The sequence below is a fragment of the Hoplias malabaricus genome, chromosome 1 (assembly GCF_029633855.1).
Source record: "Hoplias malabaricus isolate fHopMal1 chromosome 1, fHopMal1.hap1, whole genome shotgun sequence".
Taxonomy (NCBI): Eukaryota; Metazoa; Chordata; class Actinopteri; order Characiformes; family Erythrinidae; genus Hoplias; species Hoplias malabaricus.
In genome coordinates this window covers 10,420,221-10,440,027 of record NC_089800.1, presented here as the reverse complement: position 1 = coordinate 10,440,027, position 19,807 = coordinate 10,420,221, and the positions used below count along the sequence as shown (strand labels likewise).

Sequence of the window (19,807 nt, the reverse complement as noted above, 5' to 3'; positions counted from 1 at the left end):
GAGGTTTTCCTGTAGAGCTCCTGGTCACTGTCCAAAATAAAGCATGTATTTATTTGGTCTTCAGGTCAGATTTAAATGGACATCGTCAATCTGCTTACTGCTCTTTAACACAGTAATGTATATTCATTTATACAGTTGTATTCAGCACTACACTCTTCTTACTGCCGTACTGTTGGATTTTGAATAATGCAAATGAGATGAGATCCATGGTCAGCGCTGAGCTTATAGTTACAGACACTGACGAACTAAAACGGATGTGTTTTTGGGGTTTAATGGAGATCATTTGCACAATTACGCAATATTATCCATGGTTTATTATACGAATAGCCACATACACTAAAGTAGCAACTTATGGGCTACAGTCGGAATACAAAGACTATGTTTCTAATACAGTGGCCAGTGTGATGGTGTTGATGTTTCCAATAAAGTGGCCGTGCTCATATAGAATCCAGATGCAGATGTGTCTATGGCAGTGTTTAAAAACGCTGTGTAGATTAATAGTGAGATGAGTGGATGTAGTTTAAGCCTGTCCTTGTTCAGTCTGTTGCTTTGTTTATGTTCAGAACTCTGAGAAGTAATTTGGTGCACATCAGTTTTATTTTTTGCTGACTCCTGCTCCTTTCCCCTGTGCCCATTAGTTAATTACCGCTATGAAATGTTTCAGAAAGCCATTACTCTCTGCAGCTCCTAAAAGGCAGCAGCAGAAGTGATTCCTTCCTTTTGGGGAAACTCTCAGATCACACAGCGAATCTATTCCGCGTTTACAAATCCATGACATAAGCGTTTTCCTCGCTGTAAAATTTGATCTTCATTCTTTCCTTCCCTCCGAATTATACAGGGCTCTTTTTTCATCTAAATGTAAGGAAGAGCCGAGTTCAGCATTACAATATGCACATTATTACACCTTCCATTTTATGATCATCAGAATATTTTAAGAATCTCTGTTCAAACTTCTGGCCAACTTTCCTCATTGTGAAAAGGCCATGCACTGAATGGAAGAGAATGAATTATATTACACCCACGAAATGTAACCAGTCATTGGCCATTGTTCCTCGGAGCTGAGATAAAGTGAGCACGGATCTGACAGCACTGAATGACTTGAAACCTCTTTGTCGTCTGATTCAGGAGTCTTTCATTAGAAAGTGGAAACAAAGTGAGATTTGAGCACAGTTGATGAATCAGCTTTAATGTGTGAACACGACCTCCACCCTCCAGGGTCTCGTTTACATTCTGTAGTGAGCAAGTGACAAGATGCCGTTCAGAAGGTCACAAGCTAATGGCTGCACTTGTAGGTAGGTTTTGACCAAACTGTATGGAATTAAACTGGGGATGAGTGGAGAGGATAAACAGTGGAGTAAACAGAGCGTACTGATTGGATGAAGACGATAGAATGAAGTGATGGAGGTGTGTGATGGTGTAAAGTTTATAGATGTAAACAGTGTGTTATTGCAGTGGTTAGGGTGGAGTTTGTGGGCGGAGTCAGATGTATAGAACAAAAGCATAGTGTAACATGTCTTTAAATGGAACATGGAGGGGGAGCAGTGTGTTTGGATATTGGAAATAACTACACCAAACAAAATTCAGGTGCAAGTTCTCTACACTGCGAAAGAGCAACATGGATGCCATGAGTGACGTGTTATTGTCTGTCTATGTTTTTAATTTATTGCTTGTTTGGAGTCCAGTGGGTTCTCCCCACATCTGCCGCCTGGCCCTGGGGTTGCACTTTTGTGACCTTGGTGCTGGTCCCAAATCTGAGTCACACGGGAGAGTCACATTGGGTTGGCAGATGATCCGCGGTGACAACCGCTTGTGGGAGCTGAAACTAGAACAACAACAACAACAAAAGTCAGCGTTGAAAAGTAAATTAAATATCACTGTATTAATGTGATAATGAGCTACATGTTTGAATCCATTCCATTTAAAGCACCTCAGTGTCCCTTAAACAAACATGTCCAGTTACTGAAGCGAAACCACATTAATTATTGAAATTATAAACTCTGTTCTGAAGTGTATCTGAGAGGCAGCAAGGTTCTGTGGTGTCTCAGAGTCGACTGAAACCAGGAGGGAAAGAGAAGGTACCGGCTGTTCTCCTGTTCCATTTCACAGATGGTGTTTCTTCCACCGTCCGCAGGGAGAAGGAGGGGTTAGCTCATAAAGCTCACATACAAAATAGCACACTGTAATCTGCATCCTGAATGAATAAGTCCAAACACTTTGTCTTCTGAGAAACTACCGCAGGTGAAAGTCCCTCAGGAGGGTCGCGTTGAAGTGTGTACTTTGCATCAATGTGTTTAACTTAGAAGCTTGGTGCCTGTGAATTAAAATGCCACCTTAAATGCATCGCGGCGGTTTGGCTCAGACTGTTTTGCTCGTTTCAAATAACAACAGAGGGGTTTCTGTTAAAGTGGCCAGTGTGTAAAAACAAAGAGTATTTATTTCCAGTTGAACGGCCAATGAGTGGAAGCCCAAGGACTGTGTTTCTAATAAGCGGCCACTTTTATGGACATACATAGATGACTTTAATAAAGTGGCCAATGGGTGGAAGTGTATGAGGCTGTTTCTAATAAAGTGGCCAGTGGGTGGAAGTGTACGAGGGGGTTTCTAAGAAAGTGGCCAGTGGGTGGAAGTGTATGTGGGGGTTTCTAAGAAAGTGGCCAGTGGGTGAAAGTGTACGTGGGGGTTTCTAATAAAGTGGTCAGTGGGTGGAAGTGTATATGGGGGTTTCTAATAAAGTGGCCAGTGGGTGGAAGTGTATGAGGCTGTTTCTAATGAAGTGGCCAGTGGGTGGAAGTGTACGTGGGGGTTTCTAATAAAGTGGCCAGTGGGTGGAAGTGTATGTGGGGGTTTCTAATAAAGTGGCCAGTGGGTGGAAGTGTACGTGGGGGTTTCTAATAAAGTGGCCAGTGGGTGGAAGTGTATATGGGGGTTTCTAATAAAGTGGCCAGTGGGTGGAAGTGTATGAGGCTGTTTCTAATAAAGTGGCCAGTGGGTGGAAGTGTACGTGGGGGTTTCTAATAAAGTGGCCAGTGGGTGGAAGTGTATGTGGGGGTTTCTAATAAAGTGGCCAGTGGGTGGAAGTGTATGTGGGGGTTTCTAATAAAGTGGCCAGTGGATGGAAGTGTATATGGGGGTTTCTAATAAAGTGGCCAGTGGGTGGAAGTGTATGAGGCTGTTTCTAATAAAGTGGCCAGTGGGTGGAAGTGTACGTGGGGGTTTCTAATAAAGTGGCCAGTGGGTGGAAGTGTATATGGGGGTTTCTAATAAAGTGGCCAGTGGGTGGAAGTGTATGAGGCTGTTTCTAATAAAGTGGCCAGTGGGTGGAAGTGTACGTGGGGGTTTCTAATAAAGTGGCCAGTGGGTGGAAGTGTATGTGGGGGTTTCTAAGAAAGTGGCCAGTGGGTGGAAGTGTATGTGGGGGTTTCTAATAAAGTGGTCAGTGGGTGGAAGTGTATGAGGGGGTTTCTAATAAAGTGGCCAGTGGGTGGAAGTGTATGAGGGGGTTTCTAATAAAGTGACTAGTGGGTGGAAGTGTATATGGGGGTTTCTAAGAAAGTGGCCAGTGGGTGGAAGTGTATGAGGCTGTTTCTAATAAAGTGGCCAGTGGGTGGAAGTGTACGTGGGGGTTTCTAATAAAGTGGCCAGCGGGTGGAAGTGTATATGGGGGTTTCTAAGAAAGTGGCCAGTGGGTGGAAGTGTACGTGGGGGTTTCTAATAAAGTGGCCAGTGGGTGGAAGTGTATATGGGGGTTTCTAATAAAGTGGCCAGTGGGTGGAAGTGTATGAGGCTGTTTCTAATAAAGTGGCCAGTGGGTGGAAGTGTATGAGGTTGTTTCTAATAAAGTGGCCAGTGGGTGGAAGTGTATATGGGGGTTTCTAAGAAAGTGGCCAGTGGGTGGAAGTGTACGTGGGGGTTTCTAATAAAGTGGCCAGTGGGTGGAAGTGTATATGGGGGTTTCTAATAAAGTGGCCAGTGGGTGGAAGTGTACGTGGGGGTTTCTAATAAAGTGGCCAGTGGGTGGAAGTGTACGTGGGGGTTTCTAATAAAGTGGCCAGTGGGTGGAAGTGTATGAGGCTGTTTCTAATAAAGTGGCCAGTGGGTGGAAGTGTACGTGGGGGTTTCTAATAAAGTGGCCAGTGGGTGGAAGTGTACGTGGGGGTTTCTAATAAAGTGGCCAGTGGGTGGAAGTGTACGTGGGGGTTTCTAAGAAAGTGGCCAGTGGGTGGAAGTGTACGTGGGGGTTTCTAAGAAAGTGGCCAGTGGGTGGAAGTGTATGAGGCTGTTTCTAATAAAGTGGCCAGTGGGTGGAAGTGTATGTGGGGGTTTCTAAGAAAGTGGCCAGTTATTGGAAATTAATTTTTGAAACACTATGAGGTGAATGTGTCTCTCTCTCTCTCTCTCTCTCTCTCTCTCTCTGTCTGTGTGTGCAGCTCTCGCACTGGCGCTGGTGTGACGTGTGTTACTGTGTGTTATTGATATGGAAGTGGAAGGGAGTCCCCTCGGTTTGGGCGCAGTCTGTTTGTCCGCTGCCCGTAAGAAGGCGCTCAAAGCCGCGGCCCCGTGTCCCACCAGGACTGCGCTGCTGCTTAGTGGACTGTACCACTGCGAGTCCTGCAGAGGGGGTGGGGGCGCTCTCGGCTCTTTAAATGGACGGAGCTGTTTGAGGGGGAGCGAGAAGGAGCTGGAACTTCAGCACCGTGGACAGAGCCCTCTGCGCCAGTCATGGCTTGAAGTGTCGACGCGCGGCGTGTTGGTTTTACAGCGGAGCCTCGTTCTGCCGTAAAGCGCCTTACGCACCGAACTCCACGTTGGCGCAGCATCAAAGGGCTCGAGTTTCTGGACACATTCTCGGCTCGGTTCTCTTTTCTAGACTCGTCTGGGAGGAGGACGGCGCGGTGAAGAGCCACGGAATAGAGCTGGAGAGAGAGAAAGAGAGGGGTTCTGGGACTTGGCTTGGCGAGTTCTAGGCAAGGATGCTGCGCCCGGATGGCAGTCTGGCGGCGCTGGTGTGGATCTTCAGCCTCATCAGCGGCTCAGCTGCGGCTCTACCGTCCTCCCGTAAGTTACGCACAATTACGCACATGCTTAGTTCCTTTTTACGCGCGCTTTGCGGTGGTCTTTGGAGTGCACGAGCGGGCGAGATGACACACCACATCATATTACAACACTTTTCATTATACACTGTTTGAACACTTGCTTATCCAACCTTCTTGTTCTGACACGAAGAGAATTAATACTCTTAGCTGCAGTAAGCGCTCCCACTCCTTTAGGAAGGCTTTAGACCAGATGCTGGAACATTGCTGTGAGGTTCTGATGGCACAGGGACATTAGTGAGGTCGGGTATGGATGCTGATTTTTTTTTAGTTCTGGACTGTGAAGACCATTCCAACTGGCCTTGGCTTTGGTGGCTTTGGCCTTGAGCATGGTGACCTTAGGCTCAGGGCATGCTGTTCAACATTATGCAGTGCGAGCTGCTACAAATCAGGGGCGTCTACAAACTTTTGGACAGTTTATGATGATTTTGTGATACACCAGTGGCGCCATATTTAAAATAAATAAATAAATTAAATTAAATAAATAAAAAAACAGCCATAAACTCTGGGATTAGTGACGTTTACAGAGTTTCACACACTGTCCGCCCTTAAACACAACTTTCATTCAAAACTACTGTCTCTTTCTGTTATGAAATGATATGTTTAATCAGAAAAGCACTGTAATATTGTCATATCAGGAGAAATATCATCATATCACCCACCTCTACCTGCCGTCTGGCTGAACATTCTCAGCTCATCCTCCTCACGCTACTTTCTCCTCATTGCTGTGGTTGTTTCCTGTGCGCTTCACTGTGCCGTCTCTGTTAACTCTCGCTGCTCCTTAGTGCTCATAGGATTAGAGTCTCCCGGCTGCGTTGGGGCTAGTGTTCTCCAGCAGATCTCTGTGGTTTCGTGAGGGAGGAGGATGGGAGGCTGGATGTTCTGAGCTCTTGGAAACCTGCAGCGTGTGGATGAAAGAGGAACCGGTGTGTTTCGGGTGGACCGTCCCTCTGTTGAACGGCGTAACGTCCTGCAGTGATGTGTTAGGAACACAGGCTCATCGATGGGCTTCTAGCAGGGAGATGCTGAATATCTACAGCTTGTAGATGTATATAAGTATTGTCACATCTGTGTATGTCAGTAGACACAGAACGATCACTGGATTAGGAACGCACACCTTGTTTCTGCACTCATTGTTCATTTGAATCAGCTGCACTCACCACACAGGAGCACTTTGTAGGTCTACAATTACAGACATGTATTCTTATCCCCTCTTCTCCAATAGTCAGGTCCCTCACAGAGTGGATCAGACACAGCAGTGCTGCTGGAGTTTCTAAAGTCCAGTCACTGTCCACTCTTCTAGACCCTCCTACCTCTTTGATCCACCTTGTAGATAAAAAGTCAAAGTGTAGTCTTTTATCAGTGGTTCCTTGACTCTACTTGACTCTACTCACTTGGCCCATGGTGGTTTTCCACTACAAACCACAACAACGGTGGTGGTAATATTAAGCATTGTTTATTGCTGTGTTGTTGTTGTTGTTGTTTGGGAGTGAAAACAGCTCCGTCATCAGTTCAGACAGATCAGTAGAGTTTGTTCCTTCCTTGTTGCAGCGTCCAGCTCTCGCTGGATTCTTTCGTCAGCCACCGATCCAAGCATTTGAACCTCTTCAAAAGACCACGGCGTAATTTTACGAGCTGCCGTCGTGAGTCGGATAGAAACAAACGTGATCTCCGCTGCAGCTGGAGGTTTTACAGATGGAGAGTTGGTGCTGGACGTCTGCATTAAGTGGCGTAGAGTGACATCTCTCTCTAGACCACCCGTGCTCTGCAAGGTTTACACGCCACGGTTTAGTCCCTACTCGGCTCGATCGGAACCACGTGAAAAGTGGTGAGTAGAGCTGTGTCGAGTAAAGTGCAAACCCTGCAGCAGAAAATCGCCATTTGATGCTCTGTCTTGTGAGTAGAGCTTAATAGTAGAGCTTAATGTAGTAATAATAATAACTAGCGTAAATAATAGATTGATGTTTGTAATACAGTAAAACATGCACGTGTCTCTATAAGCGAGCGTCTGTGTTCTTGTGCCAAAAGAGGGAAAAAGAGAGGGAGAGAGAGAGAGGTAAAGCGTGACAGATCTGTTTTGAAAGGCTTGGCTTCTGCTCAAGAGGTTGACCTGTCGTCCCTCGAGCTTGTGGTGAGGTTTCGGAGGTGAAGTGTTGACCGTAGCCCAGAGCGTCCGTCAGTTTTAAAGTACGCTGTATATTTTTATTTCATGACTGGGCCATAATTGCCTCGCAGCGAGCGAGAAAACCCAAGGTAAAGCTTCGGAGTCGGGGAGAAGTGGACTGCACTGGGTAATTGGTGGCACATACGAATCCGAGGCGGTCTTTGTGTGTGTGTGTGTGTGTGTGTGTGTGTACTATCCTGAAAGCACTGCTTCTGGAGGTAAACAATCCTCTATGCACGTTCTAGACGAGAGGAAATCTAAAAAATAAGCAGACAACATGACTACAACTCCCGTTTCTGGAGTATTGACTAAGAGCTCTGCCTCACACTGATAAACGCCTGTGAGACAGAGGTGAGGTGAGTCAGGGAAGTTGCCTAATGGAGCGCTGGGATGCTTGTCAGGAATAATGAGATTAGGGCTTGGGAATAGTTGTGTGTTTGTGTTTGAATTTGTTTTCATATTTGTCCTAGACGTGAATTAGAGGACACTCAAATCCGGCTCATTGGAATCAACTAGGATGACTCTACGAGGATCGGGAGTTCTAGTCATTGTTTCTGCTCTTTTGGGAGAATGCTCTTCCACACTTCCACAGTTGGAAAGAAAAGGAATACATCATCGCCTCAGGCTCTGTTCTCTTTGAGCTGCTGGTGCCTGAGAGACTTCTGTGACACTGAGAGAAGATGCAGGTGATAATTAAACCTCCAGTTTAGTTTTCTCCGTTCTTTTCACTTACACATATGATAAACTTCATTTTTAACTTCGACTACTGATGAGGGTCAAATGTGTACAAGGTGTATTACATTCAACAAGCAATAAGACATTGAAGCGGTGCTGTCCAAGGTCTGCTCCGGCCTAGAGCTCAGTGATCCCCGTTGGGTTCCGAACTCACCAAACTACACACTGTGAAACAAGACCAACCATGGGATAAAACGAGCCGTTCTGATTCTGCTCCACGTCTGACGTCAAGTGCAGGCTCTCTAGAATTGCCCCGCCCCCTCGTCCGAGTCTGTCCAATCACAGCTCTACCCTCTTATTTATGTGAGAGCACAAAGACAAGTTTAAACGCAGCAAAACATTCACAATGAGTGCAGAGAAATAAGCTGAGAAAATGAGAACGAGGAAGAAAGAGAACAGAGTGAAAACAGCTAAGAGCTTCTTCCTCACTGTTGGGGTGAACAGCAAGCAGCTCGTTATCATTTAAAGGACCAGGGCTGTTTACACAGTGGGAGAACACTGCTGTGGGGCTTGTGGGGTTTTGACTAAAGCAGGTCACAGATGTTTCTTTAAGAACCAGAGCTGTGTTCCACTGCGGAGAAGGAGCTCGTTTATGAGCAAATAATAATCTGAAATTGAGTTGTTTGCTTGTTTTAGTTTGTCTTCTGCATCTATAATATTGAAAACATGCCACAAAATGGTGGTTTCCTGGGGGGGAAAATGGCACAATGATATTGGAACTGCTGGAATATTGCATTTTGATGCCTAATAAAAAGAGCTATGCTGCTTTTACCGACAAATTAAAGTTAACTAGAACTCAGCGGACACCTGCGCTCTCAGTGTTTCTTCTGAAATGAAGGGGATTCAGTGGGAGACTGTCACTCCTTTGCTGCAGAAATAGCATTTGCTCTTCTGGGAATGCTTTATAGCAGATGCTGGAACTTGCTGTGAGGATTTGATGGCGTTCATTAATGAGGAAAGTTAATATATAATCATATATAACATCTCAAAGGTACTGCATCACTCGGGAGAACCCAGTGGCCCAGTGCTTGTTGTGCTCTGACCCCCTCTAGCACTTCATTTTGGACATGGTGACCGTAGGGTCATGTGCAGCTGCTCCAAAGCATTCTATTTTGTTTCATGTTTTTCTATGGAGATGACACATGGTTGTTCGAAGTTAACAGAACGTATACATTACTCCCGCCTCATCCTGGTCCAGGGGGAGACGGGACTGTAGCGTAATTAATTTAATTACATCCAGAATGTGCCCCGTTCCCCTGGTCTCCTCGCTGACCGGTGAAAAAGGAGCTGACGTCCAGACACCCAGCTCAGACGCACAGTTATTTTAGTGGAATGTGAAAGTGCCAGTGTGAATTATTCTCAGCGGAGACGCTCCTCAGAGTCCCCTGCAGGATTAACATTCATCAGCAGAGAGACTCCAGTCCGACTGAGCAGGACTCAAAACCCTGTTCACCAGACAGTGGTCATTTGTGGGACGCAGTCATCTCACGTTGTGGGTGATTGGTTTAATAGGTTAAATTTAACTTTCACTCGAGTCTGGCTTAAGTTTGCTGCTAATGCAGTGTCAATGGGGCTCAATGTGCTTGGAGGAGAATATTAAGTCCCTAATGTCATTGTGAATAACATTGATGATGTGTCTAGAGTGCCCCCTGTCGGTGAGGGTGGGGTATATCAGGCAGTGCACAGATGTTGAAACCATGGGGAAGATAATCATTGTAAGGTTCTGGGGCGCTTTGAAGAGGTCATAATGTTTTGGGCAGTCTCCATAACTCAGGTCTGGTGCGGTGTTCCTGGTCTGCGGTGGTTAGAACCAGTCTAGAGTGATCCAGGGGTGCTTTAGTCCAGGGGTTTCAAGACTTTGTGACTGTGCAACGTGATCAACAGGGCTGTGTTACCTCTCTGCATCTTCCCTGAACCCTAGTGAGGGGGGAAACACCGGCTGCACTTGATCATCACAAAGTAATGACAATATCAGGGGAGTGTGTGTGTGTGTGTGTGAGAGAGAGAGAGAGTGTGTGTTAATTAACTGCTCTCCTGGTTGCCGCTGGTGGGTGGAATTGAATGCTGGGAAAAGAAAAATGAGCCACTAAAGCAGTTCCCACTTTTAAGAATCAAAATGACGGCCGTGGCTAAAAATGTATGCCAATCCTTTCAGGATCCTTCAGAAACGTAGTGTTTAAGACCTGCCCATGTTTCTCCAGCGATCTGGGGTCCTGGGTGAGATCCTCTCCTCATGTCACTATCTGTGAGGAGTGTGGTGTGCTCGTGCTGTGTCTGCGTGGGTTTCCACCGGGTGCACTGTGTGGGTTCCCTCCCAGAGTCCAAGCCCATGCTGGAAGGTTGACTGGTTGTGTGAAATTGCTACTGTGTGTGTGTGCGTGTGTGTGTGTGTGTGCTCCAGATGCTGGAGGTGCATGTGCCGGCCGGCCTTAGTGTTAGTCCTAGGCCTAGATTAATGGGAGGGTTGAATCAGGAAGGGCATTTGGTGGAAAATCTTTGCCAAAGTGGGAGCTTCCTCTCTTTCTCCAGGTGTCCATCAAGGGCCCAAATACAGTGATGCTTCATTTCTAACCTGATGGTAATGCTGACTGTTTATTCTAAAAATAAAATAAACCGGGGTTACTAAAATAATGGCAAATAAAAAAAAAATGTCAGAGTATGCACAAAAATACAGTTTGAAGAGACACACACACACACACACACAACCCCCAGTCTACAGCATGTGAAACCACTACTGTTTCTGTGTAAAAGAAGCTCCACGGTGTCTTTATTGTTGGACGCACTGCAGTAAATTCCTGAGTGACAAATTCAGAACGCAATATGAGAAAAAAAAAGGAAATGCTTATTATTGACTTGTTTAATCTAAATACGGAGCTCTGAAGTAAATTCCCATTGGTGTGTTGCTCAAAATGGTGCTTTGGGAAGCAAACAAAATGAAAGTAAATTTCAGCTTTGTGTTTTATATATTAATAAAAGCAGCTGCAGCACAGAGATCCCATTATTAAAGAAGAAGAGTAGATTAAAAGGCAGAAATGTCAGATTTTTTTTTTTGAGTGGTGGGTGGGGGGCTTGGGATTAAATAGTTAATCCCATTCCAGTCCCAGACCCAGACATAATCATTCCCATGATGCTTTTTCATCCACCACAGCGCATTAGACATTTACAGTGGATGACTTTTATTAGTTATGACCTCATTAAACTTATAACACAGCTGAAAAATTAAAAATAAAAATAAAAAAAAAAAAACATAAAAGAACTAAAAAGCATTTTCAGAAACACCCCCTGGATATTTCTTTCTGAAATGGCAAAGAACGAGTAACAAACATCATTTAACAAAGTCTGTTACTCAGGGAAATAATACATCAAACATGATTAAAGAGCCCATATTCAGCCTGTTATTAAAGGAAGTACTTAAAGGCACAGTAACAAAAATAAATAAATAAGTAATAAAAGAGCCAGGCTAATCCTAAGGGACAAAGAAAGGTTGGAAAACAGTGATGCAGAAATAAATTAGAACTGTTATTCTTCATAAAAACGCACCGATATCACACACATACCTCAGAGGAAGCTATGGAATAATAATGCAGTAATAATGTAGGACATGGGCTCTTTAAGTTATTAATAACAGTGGATTAAAGCTTGTGTTTGCAGCACTGCCTGAACTGAGACTTGCAGCAGGAAAACACACACACACACCTCTCTGGGGGATATGTTTGTATTTTATCCACAGAAAAGATGTTAATTTAACGAAGCTTCTTTTTTATGTAGAGAATGACGTAATTAGCTGAGAAGGTCCTGAATATATAGAGATGTGTGTAAAAAGATGGACACTGCTGCTCAGACAAGTTGAGTTGATTATTTTATTTAAATAATAAGAACACATATTCCTTGATATTCTTTACATACCAACAGCAATCAGTAAAGTAAAAGTAAGTAAAAAAGTAAGGTGGGGCTTACACAGTTGTTTTACTATCCTCACACTGCTGGTTTGTGTTACCACCCCCTCTATCCCAGGAATCCGCTGGGTGGACTTCCATAGTCTTTATACAGACTCTTCAGAGCCTGTGTTCTTTAAAATATCAAATATGGGCGATCAGAGACTATTTTGTATTTTTTTTATCTTTTGAATGGGACACATTTGTGTAAGCTCTCTTTTGACCCTGGGCTATTGTGTACAGCCTTTAGAAGATTGCACATGCTCTCTCTACTCTCTCACTCTGTGTGTGTGTGTGTGTGTGTGTGTATATACAGGGTGGGCCATTTATATGAATACACCTTAATAAAATGAGAATGGTTGGTGATATTAACTGGCCATTAAATGGCCATTTTGAAGTCGGCCATTTTGGATCCAACTTTTGTTTTTTCAGTGGGAAGAGGGTCATGTGACACATCAAACTTATTGGGAATTTCACAAGAAAAACAATGGTGTGCTTGGTTTTAACGTAACTTTATTCTTTCATGAGTTATTTACAAGTGCTGCCCATTGTGTTGGATTGTCAATGCCACCCTTTTCTCCCACTCTTCACACATTGATAGCAACACCACAGAAGAAATGCTAGCACAGGCTTCCAGTATGCATAGTTATATATATTTGGGTGACACTGGGTTATTCAGTAATGGTATAAGCTGCTAACAGAGTTTTTGTATCAGTAAGTTAATGCTGTGCTGGGGTGTGAAGCCGTGATGATCATGAGGATGGTGATGATGGTCTGCTGGTGGATGCTGTATGGAGCAGGGTTGTCACTCACTGGTTTGACAGACGATGTCCTGATGGAGTGAGTGTTGTAGATGTGTTTCTGAGCTGGAATACTCAGCCCTGCTTTTTCAGATGATAGAGATCATGGCGTAGTTGAAGAGATGAGGCCCTGCCAGGTCTGTAATTTAAAGCATTCCTGAGTTATAATGTCAGAGCGCAGATTGTAGGCCTACGGTTCATTGAGTTAGACCTGATAGTAAATGAACTGTAATGAAATGTGCCTGAAAAACCTCTCTTTACAAGATGTTTAACTTATTTTCACTTCAACTGAATATAATCTGAGTAGCACACAGCTGTAGTTCGACGGTTCTGACCACTGCGCTCTGTTCCGTTTTACTGCGTTCTGCTGAATCCCCTTTTCAAAATATATGTAAAATACTCACAATGGTTCTAAGGGTCTAAGGCACTCTCTGAAAGATTAATTTAGTTAATCAGAGTGAGTAAATTGGGTATTCAGGCGTCTTAACAAAACAAATTGGACGCGCGGATGTGGTGTAATAACAGCATTCGTCTTAGGTGAAGCATCCTGCCTCTTTCCCTTTTGTTTCAGTCCAAACTCTGAGTTAAATTCCACCTGGTTTTTGGGAAGATTTGGGTTGAGCAGCAGGCGCCTCGGTTCATATTAATCATGACTGCACTGAATATAACAACAGGAAGTCGATCTGACCTTTGTGCAGCCTTTGAAAAATCAATCCTGATCCAGATTTGACGGCCTTTTGACATTAATGCAGAACCCATGGCTGTGATAATCAGAAGCCTTGGAAACAAATTAGCTCCAGCAGCACACTCTGATAACTGGAGACATGGTCAGATTACTGATGCACTTTATATTAACCCTTAGATGCCAAGCCATTTACTGCTATTTTGCTATTCCATTCACTTTGTGTGTGTGTGTGTGTGTGTGTGTGTGTGTGTGTAGACAGCATAGTTGTGCTATAGGTAGTGTCTCTGCCACAAAGCTCCAGGGTCACGTTGTCTAGGGTTTCACTTTCCTCGTGCCTGTATAAATAAATAAATAAATACATCTCCAATCTCTAAATACATTTTTAAACTGTGGTTTGTGTGTGTAGAAGTTTGAGAGAGAGAGAGAGAAAGCAACTGACTTTTAGGGTCAAACGAGGCCAAAAACTAGAAAGCATCCTTTACACAGTAAACACACACACACACACACACACACACTCCCCTGTTTTGATACATTTGTGAAGACACATTGACTTTATTCTGGTTTTCTTTTGCCAACAAAACAAATAAATCAACCTTAACCGTAGCAGAAGGCACTCTCTCTGTTCCTTTTATTTTGTCTGAAACAAGTTGTTCCTGCAGTGAGAATCCTCTTGTGCAACAATGTGCAATCCCGGGGATGTTTGTTCCTCAGGAAGCCCCCCCCCCCCCCCCCCCCACACACACACACACGCTGGAGCAGCCCCCCCCACCCACACACACACACACTCTGTGTCTCTCTCTGACTGAAGGAGTTGCAGTAATGACTGCAGGAGTGCGGTAACAGAGCACTGCCTCAGTGCCACTCCAGGGAAAAAAAAAATAAAAAAGAAGAACACAGAGCTGTTGATGTGAAAGAGCAGAGCTGTTGTATGGATGTTCGTAGCTGTGTGGCGGAGGGAGGGGTGCTATACTCTATCCATGTGGAAAATGGAGGAGTGTATATTGAATCTGGATGGGGGAATGTATACTGTACCTGTGCGGAGGATGGAGGAGTGTATGTCACGTCTGTGCAGAGGATGGAACGGCGGATTCTATGGAGGAGTCTTCCTGTATAGACTGCTGTTAGTGTATGAAGAGTTGAGGGTTGCAGCTTCACTGTGTTTTCAGTGTTGTATTTTAGTTAAATCTTATTTTTAGAGTGTTTTTTAGTAACTGGCATCATCTCAAAGCCCAGGTGATCAAGACCAAAAGAACCACTGCTGAGAAGAACCAAGACTCAAACGGGACAAGGCCCAAAGAATCACAGAGGAACTAAGACTCAAAGGAACAAAAACACGAAAGACGAACTCGTCTTCCTCTGACCGGCACCCGGAGCGAAACGATACAACAATAAGAGCAGAATGAATAAAGACTGATGGGTTTACACTGAGTGAACAGTGGAGAAGAGGAGAGAAGAGGACGGAGTGGATCATTAGACAGACGCGTAGAGAATAGTCTCAAAGGCCAGTGAGTAGCGTTAGAGGGCTGTCAGAGTGAGAAGAGGAGGGGTGGGGCTATGGAGGGTTGTGTTATTGTGGAGAATGGTCTTACACTGTCTCTCTCTCACTCTCTCGCTGTGTGTGTGTGTGTGTGTGTGTGTGTGTGTGTGGATGCTGCTGAGACGGCAGGAGATAGAGCTCTCTCTGCAGGCACAGCCACTCGACTGTGTATTAATCTCTCCTCCATGTGGAAACATTTCACAGGGAACATGCAGTTTGGGAGAGAGCTGCATTGTCAGGCCATTTTAAAAATAAGTGCATGTTGTGCTGCTAGGCTTTGTCACTGTATAAGAGTATACTGTACACACATACAATACTGAGCAAAAGGCAGAGTCCACTCCTGGGGCTTCATTATCACATGTAAGTCTTGCATTGAATTCACTGCTGCTTTTTTTAAATTTATTTATTAATCCTCCCAGTCAAAGGCACTTATTAGAACATCACTAAACATTCATTTTAAGATTGAATGCTTTTTTTATTTAAAATAAGGGACTTGGTGACTGCAAATACATTTAGTTTACAGCATTTCAGCTCATATTCATCCTCATTAAACCCTTACCTGACCTCCTGTGCCATGGGGATTGGGGAATTACTGCTGGGAACTGCTGCTACTACTTCCTGGAAAAGACCGGTGCCATCAGGACGGACGTGTTCCATCACAGGATGAGGGTCTTCAGTCCTAATGTCTTTGTATTTATTTGTGGTGACCCATCTATATAAACCAGAGCCAGTGATCATTCTCAGTCTGTCCGATACTGAACCATCAACAATGACATAACACAGAGAATTAAGAGCACTGAGTGAGAATGGAGAGGAAAGAGAACCCGACAAAAACGACAAAAATTCAGCGCTTCTGCTCCTCACTCCTGTGCACTCGGGGTCAGGGTGAACAGTGTGTGGCTCGTTATCATTTATAGGAACAGGGCGTTCTGAACAGGTGGAGAATGCTGCTGTGGGGATTGTGGGGTTTTGACCAAAGCAGTTCACTGAGGTTTCATTAAGAACCAGAACTGTGCTCCACTGTGAGAGGAAAAGTGGAGAATGTGTCCTTTAATGCTTAATGTCATTGTTGGTATCAAGAATCTACTACCCAGAATAATCTTGTTTGTCTTTTGGCTGCTCCTACAAAGAGACCCCACCACAGATCATTACAATCTGCATTTTAGCCGAGGTTATACAACGGATGTCTGTCCTGACACAACCCCCCCCCCCCCCCCCCCTGCAGTGCACCCCCAGTGGCTGGAACACTGTCCCCTCTCCATAACTTGGGGCTTAATTCTGAATCTCATTCTGAAATGAGACTCAAAACCCATTTCTTCAAATTTATTACAGAGCATTTCTCTCATTCCTGATTCACTATGACAGCCATGTCTTCGACCCAACATGAGGAGTTTATTGAACTGTGTGATAGACAGTGCTAATCTGAAAGGGTAATTTTGATGAGAGTCAAATGAATTCAGAGACCCCTCGGCTCCAGACTGATTGAGTTTTTTGAGCTTGCTCTCTCGCAGCTTAGAGGATAAACATGTCCAAATATTTAGGGCGCATCGCCACCACCGTGGCATGGGTCTCACTGTGCAGCTCTAATCCTGTCCATAAATGTGAGGGGTTGCAGCTAAACAGATTAAAGAGAGTGCCCACCCTCCCCAATCCTAGTCTGGATGGAGAAGCAGCAGGACATTAGTCTCTTAAAGGCAGATCTCGCTCTTTAACCTCTGTCTATAATGAGCGCTGGAGCTTGAAGGCGTGAAGATACATGAGTGTAGGCCGGGGCTGGGCGTCTTCAGCCAGACTGATGTCGTCTAGTTCTTCCTGAGAGCTGGGTTTATGCTCACAGCTCAAACGTTCAGGTCTAATCCTGGGCATGGATGAATTAGCTTTAGCGTTAGCTTTAGCTGTACTCACCGCTGACGCTAATGTTCACTGGCTTTTGGTCTGCTCTCGAATAACGGAGGGATTAGTGCAGTCTGGGATGTTGATGAGGAGATTGGACAGAATCTCTGGAAGGCTGTGTTTTTGTGTGTGTGTTATATTTTTGTGAAGATGAGATTTCCTCAAATGAATGAGTATCTCACATTTTATTGTATTGTGAGGTCATTTTTCTATAAACATTTTTTTAATGTGAAAAACTGGGTGAAATGATTTCGTCTTAGTTACTGAGGTCAAAGATTAGGGCTAGATTTAGGTGTATTGTAAAGTAGCTACGGTAATCATTATTTCAATGGCGGTCCTCACAAATGAAGTTTGTGTGTGTGTTTTTATAGATTTTCAGAACAGACATATCCCCACTTTGAAAAACCAATTAACTATACCTTTGTGCCATGTGGCATAGGGCTGTGGATCATCTGACCACTTCTCTGGAGTGATACAGGATAAAAAGTCTCTTTGCAAAAGTTTACATGGCTGAATACAATCAAATCCCCACAGCAATGTTCAGACACCAAGGTGGGTAAACTCCTTACGGATACTCTTGACTAGGAGAAATGATGGGTGAGAGGGTATCTACCAGCTATAGTGTATAGTGCATATAGGGCATGTATATGGCCTCATGTTCTGACACTTCTGTCAGAAGTGTGTGTGTAGGGGGAGAAAGCGTGCGAGAGAGAGAGAGAAGCGTAGCCTCCTCAGTAAAGAATCGGTCATGCCGTAGCTGTGTTCATTCAGGCAGCACGCTTCTCTACCTCTGGGGAAATATGCGGGCTCATTTCCACAATCATAATCTGAGTGTTCAACGGGAGATTATCCATATCATTGTGCGGGAATGTCCTGCCAAAGCCCTTTATTGCATTCCAACGGCTGCACCCTCGGTCGCATTCAACCTGCATTGAGTCGCACTTGTCCCCGTAGCATCCCCCTCTCGCTAATACACCACACGTTCATTCACTCTTCGTGTTTTCAGCTTTTATGATCACAGTCACGCTGCTTAATGATATTAAGGCATGTTTTGGCAACCAACTTTCCCTTCCTCACCAAATGATTGGGAAAAAAAAAAACCTGGGCTTTATTCATGATCTGTGTCTCGGGCGAACTGGCTTCTTCTGAATTTGTGTGCGCCTCGCTGCTTCCAGGGCAATTTTAATCAGTTCTGGGAAAACGCCTCTGTGCTGCTTTGACATGGTGTTGTGTTTAAAAATAAATAAAGAAATAAAACTAAAGAAAAACTGAAGACAATCCACTAATCCTCCAGCACCTAGCGAATAATTCAGCCACTCCAGAGCAGCGGGCGGATGTTTGGCTGGTCAGGGAATCTGTGCTGGTTTGAAATGAAGTGCAAGAACAACTTGAATGCTACTCTTTTCTTTTTTTTTCATTTTTATTTCTTTTGCTTGCTTGTTCCCCCTCCCATATTTCTAAAAACTTATTTCCTTTTTTTCCCAATTCCAACCCAAGTCCACCCACTTTCTGGCTCTAATAGGCAGCCAGCCACTAACACACTAATGCAACAACACTGGCACACAACACATTTGGAGGAGAACACTAATTGTCTCAATTATGTCAGCTAACAAATGCCAGCACTGGCTAACATCACACTGAGTAATGGGAGAGAGGGTGAGCCATCTCTCTCTCTCTCTCTCTCTCTCTCTCTCTCTCTCACTCACTCACTCACTCACTCACTCTCACACAGAAAGATATAGAGCAAAGGCACTTCTGCTGGTATTACAATGCCATCACCTATTACTGTATATCCCAAACCTGTGACATGTATTTTATTGTATATCTTGGGTAGATGTACTGTATGTAGTGTAATCATTCATTCATTCTACAAAACAGATTCATCCTGTTTAGGTTCGCAGTGGGTCCAAAGCCCACCCGAATTCAATGGGCACCAGAAAGGAACACACCTAGGACAGGGTGTCCATCACAGTCACCGTCACGCTCACACCTGTGGAAACCAGCGCAGATACAGGGAGAACACAGTACACAAACAGTGACCTACACCCAGGACCCTTTGTGAAATTATACACCGTTTCAGATAACATTGGACACATTGTTTTAAACAGTGTTACAGACAGATTTCCGACTGTAGTTACGTGAGTTCCTTTTATTTACAGTAAGTGTGTGTCTTAGACCGGCTGGTTGTGCAGGCTTTGTCTGAAAGGCTTGTGTTCATTTGGATGCTGATGATTGAACAGATCACACATTAGAAACATCCCTGAAGTTTGTCCTGGACTTCTCTAGATTGTTGCTTTTCTCCTTGGAGGCAGATCTGAACCTGTTCCCAATGCACTTTAAAGCAAAATTCAAGGTGCATGTAGTCGTGTGGCTGGGTTACTCAAGGAAAAGGACAAGGACGTTTTATACTGTAGCCAAGCATAAAACATTGATGTGACTGGCTGAGTTTCTTGCAGAAAAACAGGGAGAACCATCCCTCTTTTCACTGCTTCATGATTATCTCCAGTGATTTCACGGATGCAGTCAAATTAATCATGGCTCAGCAGATCAGGGGCAGCTTCTAGCATAGCTGAGAACTTTTAGGACAAGAGGGAACGATTTCACGTTGGCAAAGTGGATAAAAAGCCACTTTGTGTGTTTTTTCTTTTTTTTCTGTTGCTATAAGAGGCAGAATATGAAATCAATATTAGAAGCATGTTCCCTCGTTTGCTGTTGGGTTTGAACAAAACTGGCCAGCTAGCTTTTCCACCCTGCTTCAAAGTGGATCAATCAAACGAGAAACAATAAAAAAACATCATTACCACTTCATATCACATAGACAAAGACATATGGCTCATATTACAGCTGTTTATCCTCAGCAGCCATCGCAAAACAAACTGTTCACACCATGACATTTTCTTTGCTTTTCTGAAGTAAGCATTTGGTGCGAGGTGTCAATATAAACTCTTTTTAACACAACCCATGAAGT

General features: G+C 44.2%; 1 protein-coding gene across 1 annotated transcript in view; it reads left to right on the top strand.

The window, feature by feature from the left end:
• The first annotated feature begins 4,706 nt into the window (after positions 1-4,706).
• Positions 4,707-19,807, top strand: part of cntnap2a (contactin associated protein 2a) — a 355,408-nt gene continuing 340,307 nt past the window's right edge. The window contains exon 1 of the mRNA XM_066646476.1: positions 4,707-5,055. Within this exon, the coding sequence (XP_066502573.1) occupies positions 4,971-5,055 (85 nt within the window). The 5' untranslated portion in view covers positions 4,707-4,970. The remainder of the gene's footprint in view (positions 5,056-19,807) is intronic.